The following is a 9,360-nucleotide window of genomic DNA, read 5'->3' as shown; positions in this document are numbered from 1 at the left end:
ACCACCGATAGCTCCTCAAGAAAACTTTCCCGCCTTTTTAAAACTAGTCATTTCAAAAACATCTATTCTCCACTTTGGCCCATGGGGAGATCGAACCCACGACTCCAAGAAAAGGTACGTTCTTAAAATATTTGGTATATCAACAGCAAATTTTAACTTATGTTTAAAGAATTTTTTTGGGAGATTTCGATAGTGGTTTTAAAATATTTGATTAAAGTAATCCTCTAACCTAACTAAAAGTTGCCCAAATTCCTGAAATTCCCGGCTTTATCGTAATTCATCTATTCTACATTAAAAATAATAATATACAGGGTGTAAATAAAAAAAGCAGTGCATATAAGTCAAAATTTATTTTTAGTACGAAGCCAAAATCTATTTTTAGTACGAATTCGAAATTTATTTTTAGTACGAATTCTAAATTTATTTTTAGTAAGCATTCGAACTTTAATTTTAGTACAATTCGAAATTTTTAGGTAGCTCGTGCAGATGGATTGGAAACCAAATAATTCAATATCTTGGAACTTGAGGTGTGCAAATGGGTAATCACCCGATTTCAAATCAAATTATCAAATCAAATCATTTTATTTCATTTCAAATTTCTTACATAGTTTTGCAGTAAGAGGGCCAAGTCAGCATGTGACTTATAGCCCTCGCTTTTTTAAGTAAATGTGATAAGTAACTATCAAACGAGAAAAAAAATTAACAATTAAATGTAAAGTTAAAAAAGAAAAGTTCTCACGGCACCATTTTCGATTTCGTTTAAAATTTAACCACTTATATTATAGACCTTTTGAGCAGGAAAACCAAAATTTTAGCTCTGAAATCGAAGAATTTTTGAAGATACGATTTTTTTAAATAACCTTGCAAGTAGTCGAGTGTTTTGACAAGTACAATTTTGTCATTTTTGAGCATTGGTATCTAAAGATCGGTTAATATCACGTAGGTGTAATTTTGTATAACGATTTTACTGGTGGTAAAGATACAATTTTTGCAGCACTCTTGCTGTACAGGGGTTAGTTTTACGCATAACTACACCTTCCCAGAAAATTTAATCAAATTCGGTGACTTGATTGGTATGGGCCTGGTTGATTTGACGTGGAGTGCTCAGTTTTAGCCGAAAGGTGACATTATGAAAAAAGTAAAACGCGAAATAGGATAATGTTTAGAAATTAATAGTTCAAGTAATTTAGGACGTACACGTCTATCGTGTATATCATTCGATAGGCAATTTAACCTAGATTTAATGATATCGATTTGAAATAATTCTGCCTTGTCATTGTTGCGCAATTCGGCCCAAAAGGTGACATTATGAAAAAAGTAAAACGCGAAATAGGATAATGTTTAGAAATTAATAGTTCAAGTAATTTAGGACGTACACGTCTATCGTGTGTATCATTCGATAGGCAATTTAACCTAGATTTAATGATATCGATTTGAAATAATTCTGCCTTGTCATTGTTGCGCAATTCGGCCCAAAAGGTTACATTATAAAAAAAGTAAAACGCGAAATAGGATAATGTTTAGAAATTAATAGTTCAAGTAATTTAGGACGTACACGTCTATCGTGTGTATCATTCGATAGGCAATTTAACCTAGATTTAATGATATCAATTTGAAATAATTCTGCCTTGTCATTGTTGCGCAATTCGGCCCAAAAGGTTACATTATAAAAAAAGTAAAACGCGAAATAGGATAATGTTTAGAAATTAATAGTTCAAGTAATTTAGGACGTACACGTCTATCGTGTGTATCATTCGATAGGCAATTTAACCTAGATTTAATGATATCACTTTGAAATAATTCTGCCTAAGCTTGTCATTCTTGCGCAATTTGGCCCGAAAGGTGACGTTACAGGAAAAGAATGAAAAAAGTAAAACGCGAAATACGATAATGTTTAGAAATTAATAGTTCAAGTAATTTAGGACACACCCGTCTATACGTTGTATCATTCGATAGGCAATTTAACCTAGATTTAATGGTAATAATATGAAATAATTCTGCCTTGTCAGTGTTGCGCAATTCGGCCCGAAAAGTGACATTAAAGGAAACGAATGAAAAAAGTAAAACGCGAAATAGGATAATGTTTAGAAATTAATAGTTCAAGTAATTTAGGACGTACACGTCTATAGTGTGTATCATTCGATAGGCAATTTAACCTAGATTTAATGATATCAATTTGAAATAATTATGCCTTGTCATTGTTGCGCAATTCGGCCCGAAAAGTGACATTAAAGGAAACGAATGAAAAAAGTAAAACGCGAAATAGGATAATGTTTAGAAATTAATAGTTCAAATAATTTAGGACGTACACGTCTATAGTGTGTATCATTCGATAGGCAATTTAACATAGATTTAATGATATCAATTTGAAATAATTCTGCCTTGTCATTGTTGCGCAATTCGGCCCGAAAGGTGACATTATGAAAAAAGTAAAACGCGAAATAGGATAATGTTTAGAAACTAATAAATAGTTCAAGTAATTTAGGACGTACACGTCTATAGTGTGTATCATTCGATAGGCAATTCAACCTAGATTTAATGATATCAATTTGAAATAATTCTGCCTTGTCAGTGTTGCGCAATTCGGCCCGAAAAGTGACATTAAAGGAAACGAATGAAAAAAGTAAAACGCGAAATAGGATAATGTTTAGAAATTAATAGTTCAAGTAATTTAGGACGTACACGTCTATAGTGTGTATCATTCGATAGGCAATTCAACCTAGATTTAATGATATCAATTTGAAATAATTCTGCCTTGTCATAATTGCGCAATTCGGCCCGAAAGGTAACATTACAAAAACCGAATGAAAAAAGTTGAACGCGAAATACGGTTATGTTTAGAAATTAATAGTTCCATTACACGTCTCTACTTTGTATCATTCTTTGAAATAATTCTCCCTTTGTCATTTTCTTAGTAGAAATGGGATATAACAGTTAAACTTATGTTTCTTTAGTTTAGTCCAACATTCTTTTTCTATCTTCGCGTTCTCTACCGTAGCCAAAAATGAACTTTTCCAATTTTCGTTCTGGCAGAACGACGTCGGTGTTTCCAAAAAAAATTCCAAAAGTAAACAAAAAAGTTTAAAGGAAACCGCGAATGGCGCTCCAAGGTCGCTCCACGTGTTATTGTAGAACAGAGATTGGAGAATGATAATAAGCGATTTAAAAAAAAATTACATAAGATATTTATTTTATTAAAAGCTGAACGTCCTTTAATTTTTTATTTAAAATGGCATATAATTATCACCACAATTAGTAACTTTTATCATTTTAAAAAAAGACGCTTTTTGGACAGTAGAAGTCTTGGCCTTGACCTTCGTTAGGTGGATTCCTTTCCCCTGCAGTTCTACCAGAGAGAATTTAGATCTAAATTCTCTCTGGTTCTACGACAATAGACGGTAAAATAAATTCCAACGGCTTCCCAGCCTCTGAAGGGTTTTTGAATTTGGGGGTAGGAAAAAAGGGGAAACGTTTCGTGACAGCATGGCTGCCAGCCTCCCCACTTCGCGACTTTAATTGTCACTGAAGTCATTTCAATCGTTTTTCTCGTCTATTACGATTGATCTCAATTAATAATTTGTATTTTAATTTAAGTTATAGGTAAATTTACAGTTAAACAACCATTTGGTCTAGCTTTTATTCCCGAAATATAATGGTCAATTTACTTAGATGGCGCCACGTGCTCTACGAAGAATCATGATTTAGATATTTGTTACTCGGTGACAGTTAAAAATTGGTCTCTGCGCATGCTCCAATACCAACCAATCCGGTGTTCCCTCCCTGGCTAGTGTCCAGTTTTTAAGTGGCAATGACGGTTTAAAATTCCACCCCCATTTATTTTACCGTCTATACGTGTACGGGTGTACTCTTCTTACCCTAAAACTATTTAAATGCAAAACGGGTAAAAATACTCCGCACCGTAAACTTTTCCAGACTACACTTTTTACTCCCTCACAAAACAGAATTGTTCGTCTACTTAAAAGCCGAGTTTGGACTTGCAGGCAGGGCTGGCGCTAGGATTTTCGGGCCCCAGGTAATTTTTACTCCAAAATTGTTTTTTTTTGGAAGTAATCAGATATAGTTTTAGTTGGGCACCCGTTCCGGCGGCCCCTTTCGGAGGCCCGGGCCCGGGGTACTTTAGCCCCGCTTACCCCCCCCTAACGCCGGCCCTGCTTGTAGGTGCTCTAATAATGTAGGCGACCAGGGAGTTGTAGATGGTGTACAATATTTTATAGCGTTTTATATTTGACTGCTCTCGAGCGCTCGAGATCGCCCCGATCAATTTTTCATGATATCCATATCATGATATCAAAAGTCTGATAAGACTTCATACAAAAAGTCCATATCTTAGGCTGGGGCGTCTAACGTGTTATTTTCAGTGCTTTCCCTCTTTATTTGCGTAGGCAAATATCAGTTTATATCACTCGCAATTTTCGGTAAAATGGCACCAAAAACCACGTGACCATGCTAGACACTTCACCAAATATATAAAGAAGTAGAGGCTGGACACTATAAAAAATAGTTCCCCCGAATTTTACGTATATGTATAGTATAAATGTGTTTCTACTAAACTTTACTATTTAAATAAACAATTAATTTATATTATAAGTGATAATTCCAAATACAAAGATCGAAATATTGCATTTAGTATGAAGTCTTATCAGACTTTTGATGATATATTCACGTGTTCCATTTAATACTTTCGTGCCTTGAATTAACGTTAACTTTGCGCAATCATTGTAAGTCTAAAATACCACAAATCATCACAGTTTAACTAAATTTTAATTATTTCAGTGTGGTTTAAAATATGCCTACATGAGATTCCAAAATCTTGGTTTCAGTGTCTTTTAAACTATCATCGGTATTAGTCAAGTCAAATTGAGTGGTTTCCGGTAGTTCACTTTTTCCGTAAGTTTTCTGAAATAACCTCTGATAAATAGGGAAACTAAATAACAATTACTAAAATCAATAAATTGGCATACTCTAGAAGATGTAAATATTCTTTGTTCTGGAATAGATATTTTTGGGAGCTCTTTCAAATTCTTGTTTTAATAAAGAAATTATCCATATTTCAGTTAGTTTTTTATTTCAGAATGTATAGGGTAATTTTTACTTGTGTAGGTACCGCATTTGCTTTCAAATGGTGCCTTCCATTTTGAAAGTAAATTTCATCCGGCAGAAAATGTTTACTACACACAGTCATATGAAGTAATTGAAGATGGAGTCCAATTTTCGCGATTTACCGCTAAAACAAATTTTCCTAGTAATTCAGCATTTCTCAGAGGAAATCTTAGTGTAAAAAAAATCTCTTATTCTGAGATTATTATAAAATATACATACTTATGAAATGATAATTTTATTTATTTCCCAGATCTCTCTTTACAGTGTGAAAAAGCGCAGTTTTTAACCATTTTTGCGGATATGCTTTTAGACGCAAAAATTTAAACACGAAAAGACCACCGCTAAGCACGACGTGATGCGCAGTGGATCGCCTTTTTTTCCCTCTTCGAAATTCGCGTCGTAGTCATGGCGACAATGTTTAATGCGTTTGTCAGATGGCGCGTACATCGCGATTCCACCCTAATGACAGCCTTCTAGCTCGCCTGTTTCCCTTGGGATTGGCGGAAAGGGCAGTGCTTCTAGTCTAATTTCTATGATTTATGATTTATTAATAGACCCGTATAAAATACAACTCTTTTGAAACAGAGCGGCTCACCACCATATGTGGGCGCACGGTCAAAAAAACAAAAAAAAAAACCAAAGTTTTAGTCGGAAATAAAATTACAGAAATTTAAAATTTAGAATTAAAAACTAAAGACGAAAAACAATTATAGTAATGGTGATAGTTCATATTAACAATTCAGCCTACGTCATTCAGCTTAGTATTTCTTGAAATAGACTAGTATATGTTTCACCATGTTCAAATGCCCGCACCCTCCCGTAAAACCTAACATGCGCCATTCTAGGATGTCCTCAGCCACTTCCGTCTTCGGGCGGTGAAGGAGAATTATGTGACAGAGCTTCATTTTCCCAGCCGCAAAGCTTACAATTGTAAAAGTGCTACAAGTTATTGCGACGCCACGTGTCCTTAGCACGTTTCCATACACCAAGGATGTTCTTAACTTGTTCTAGATCGCCATCGTCGGTGTTGAAGACCAGCAATTCCTCCGTAGATTTCGTATTGTTAAGTGTCCGCCATTCATCGATGTCTTCCTTTATATCCAAGGCCGGACAATCTAGTAGAATGTGTCTGATATCCTCCAAATCATGTCGGTACAATTTGCACGAAGGTGAGATATTGTTCAGGAGTTCGGATTGGCGCAGGCTGGTTAGGAGAGCGCCTGAACGTGCGTCAAACAACAAGCCACTAAACCAGGAACCGTCATAGAATGGTTCCGGTGCAGGTTTACTCTTCGTTTTATACACCAAAAGGCTACGTTTTTCAGCAACTTCATTTAGCCATAGTCTTTCCGCAGCATCCCGAACCTCCTTCGTTACAGTGACGCTCCATTGATGTTCTGATGTCGATGCCCCCCTCTGGGTACCCTTTCCATAGATCCTATCTAACTGGTCTACTCTCTTAAGGAGCTTCGTTCTAATTCCAGCCTGTCGGAGGTTTCTGAACACTATACCAGGAAGCAAGTTGGCCGGCAGCAGTAGAAGGCGTCCTAAATACTTTAATTTGCTTAGCGCTTCACGATCCCTCATTGTGCTCCAACCCATTTCTCCCTGAACAGCCGCATTAGCCGAAAAGGGTCCTGCCGACAGGGCACTACGACCCGTTTCTCTTTGGGCATAATCCAAGGCCTTTAGCGTCGCATCCGAAAGAGTAAGAACCTCATTTGCATACGTCACCGCAGGGACAGCAACGGTTTTCCACAAAGTACGGCTCACGGTATACTTATTGTACGAGTTTTGTGCCAGGTTTTTTACCGCCCATCTTAACCGCGTGGCCTTTAGGGTCAACTCCCTTTCGTGTTCCTGGATATAGTTGTCTCCTTTCGTAGAGAAGAGGACGCCAAGGTACGTATACTCCGTGGTAACAACAATTGGTACATTATGTAGAAAGAACTTATCACTGGTAGCTTCTTTTCCAAAAATCAAAACCTTCGATTTAGCACTTCCGAAGTGCAAACCCTGGCGATCCGCAAAAGAAGAAGAAATGTTGAGGAGATTCTGGAGATCAGACGGACTAGTAGCCAAGAGAAGGACATCATCAGCAAATAACAGGGCAGAAACACGTAATCCATCTTCACCATTTACGAAAGCTCCAAAGCCAGAGCTTTCCAGCTGATCAGCCAATGCATTGATGTAGATTGAGAACAGAACTGGGGAGAGAGGACATCCTTGGCGAAGCCCGACGGAATTTAGCATTGGGGAAGTGGTGACACCCTGTGCACTATATATGCTGGTAGCGCCATGGTACATGTTTTTCAACTTTTCAATCGTTTTATCTCCAACGCCGAGACCGCCTAAGGTTTGCCATAATTGAGGAAGCCGAACGCTATCATACGCCTTTTCTAAATCCAAGAATCCACAAAATAGTGGTCTGTTCCTCAATCGCTACACTTCAATGAGTTGGGTCAGCACAAAGAGGTTGTCCGCTATTCTACGACCATGACGAAATCCATACTGTGACTCATTTAAAAAGCCATTAAGCTCCACGTAAGTGGTGATCCGTTCTTTCTAGAGAATAGCGTAAATTTTGTACATAACAGACGTCACTGCTATTGGCCTGTAAGATTCCAACTCGTCTGCTGGTTTGTCTTTTCCCTTGTGGATAAGACTAACTCGGCAAATCTTCCAATCGGCAGGGATGTCACCAGACTCTTTAATGTCATTATAAATATAGCAGAGGCAATTTAGTGCCCGAGGACCAAGCGACAAGATGCTCTCAGCATAAATTCCATCAATACCCACAGCTTTCCCACGTTTTAACTTTTTAATTGCACCTTCAAACTCCTTTTGGTGAAACGGATCGTTAAGTTGCTCGGGGGATACGCTTCTTGGTTCTTTCGACTCTGGATTTCTCACGGACGAAGCACCAACAGAGCGGTTCAACAGGTCATATTCTAAGTCAGATATATATTCTTCTATACGTGCAATCATTGCTTGTTTCTCGTACAGTAGGACTCCATTTTTTCCACGAAAGACAGTTTTCTTAGACGCTACAGAAGAAGCACTTTTTCGAAGCTTAGACAAATATTTCCAAAACTTTTTTCCCATTGATTTTCCCGACTTAACAATATCGTTCTCGACTCGCTTATTGACTATCTTTATTTTTCGAGCTACCATCTCCTTAACAGCTTTTTTCGTCTGAAGTAGGGTGGTCCATTTAGCACGGATAACATCTTCAGTTTGCCCCTGGGACTTAGCTTTCCTGTGGTCACGGCTAGCCTGCTGTCTTGAATGAATAGCCTTAGCAATCTCTTTATCCCACCATTTCTTTGGAAGGACACCACGTTTCAAAGTCTTCGAGGGAGACTTTTTCGCTAGGTTCATTCGAACAGCTTTCAACAATGCTTCAATAAAGGTATCATAGCTAGGAGCACTTGTTAGACCAGAGGCCCAGTCTTCCATCATATCACGAAAATTCGCTATGGCCTCTTCGTTATCAAAGTCCCAAAACTCCTTTTGCGTGACACAACTAGGAGTCGGAACTCGGCAAACCCGGGAACCAGGATTTGTTTCAATTTCACATATGACCAAGTTATGATCGCTTCCCAAACTCGACTGCCCTGTTTCGTCAATTTCCATAAGTAAGACTTTTTGAACAATATCTTCACTAAGGAGAATGTAATCAATGGTAGACTTGCTGGTCCGATTGTTCCATGTCGTTCGTCCAACACAACACTCCAACATGTTACCAAATGTGAAACCATGTACTTCCGCAAAAACTCGCAGCAGCTCACCATTATCACACTCATAGCCATCAAACTCCGCCAAATGACCATTCATGTCACCACCAATACAAAAGCCTAGAAACCCATTTGATGTGAATTCTAAGATATCTTCACTTAAGCATGTATAGATTTTCTCATTCCATACTCTAGCTCCTTTTCCAGTAGCACAGTAAACCAAGGCAATAGCCATGTCCGGTTGGGACTCATGGGAAAACCACATATGCTCAGAGCAGGTCTTCAGTACCTTAAGCGAACCGTCGTTACGAGCAAGAACTCCAAGTCCACCACCTTTTTTCACACTACCCACTCGATTTACTCCAAACCACGATAAACCAGGAAGCGTAGGTGGCAAATTGCCGTCCCTCAAATGCGTTTCTGACAGGCAGAGAAAGTCCAATTTATTATCAAGAATTGTTGTGGTAACTTCCATCCACTTTTGTTGTGAGGATGCTTGCAT

General features: G+C 37.9%; 1 protein-coding gene and 1 long non-coding RNA gene across 2 annotated transcripts; one reads left to right on the top strand and one right to left on the bottom strand.

Moving 5' to 3' along the window:
* The first annotated feature begins 3,925 nt into the window (after nt 1-3,925).
* Nucleotides 3,926-5,277, top strand: LOC149936500 (uncharacterized). Its single transcript, XR_016472342.1, has 3 exons — nt 3,926-4,033; nt 4,795-4,908; nt 5,122-5,277. It is a non-coding gene; the product is annotated as an uncharacterized LOC149936500 (long non-coding RNA).
* Nucleotides 5,278-7,686: 2,409 nt separating this feature from the next.
* On the bottom strand, nt 7,687-9,360 carry LOC149936499 (uncharacterized). Its single transcript, XM_090153685.1, has one exon. The coding sequence runs from the start codon at nt 9,358-9,360 to the stop codon at nt 7,687-7,689; it is 1,674 nt and encodes a 557-aa protein (XP_090009811.1).

The sequence above is a fragment of the Leiobunum rupestre genome, chromosome 7 (genome assembly GCF_980474605.1).
Source record: "Leiobunum rupestre chromosome 7, qqLeiRupe1.1.hap1, whole genome shotgun sequence".
NCBI lineage: Eukaryota > Metazoa > Arthropoda > Arachnida > Opiliones > Sclerosomatidae > Leiobunum > Leiobunum rupestre.
This window is presented reverse-complemented; position numbering and strand designations above follow the sequence as displayed.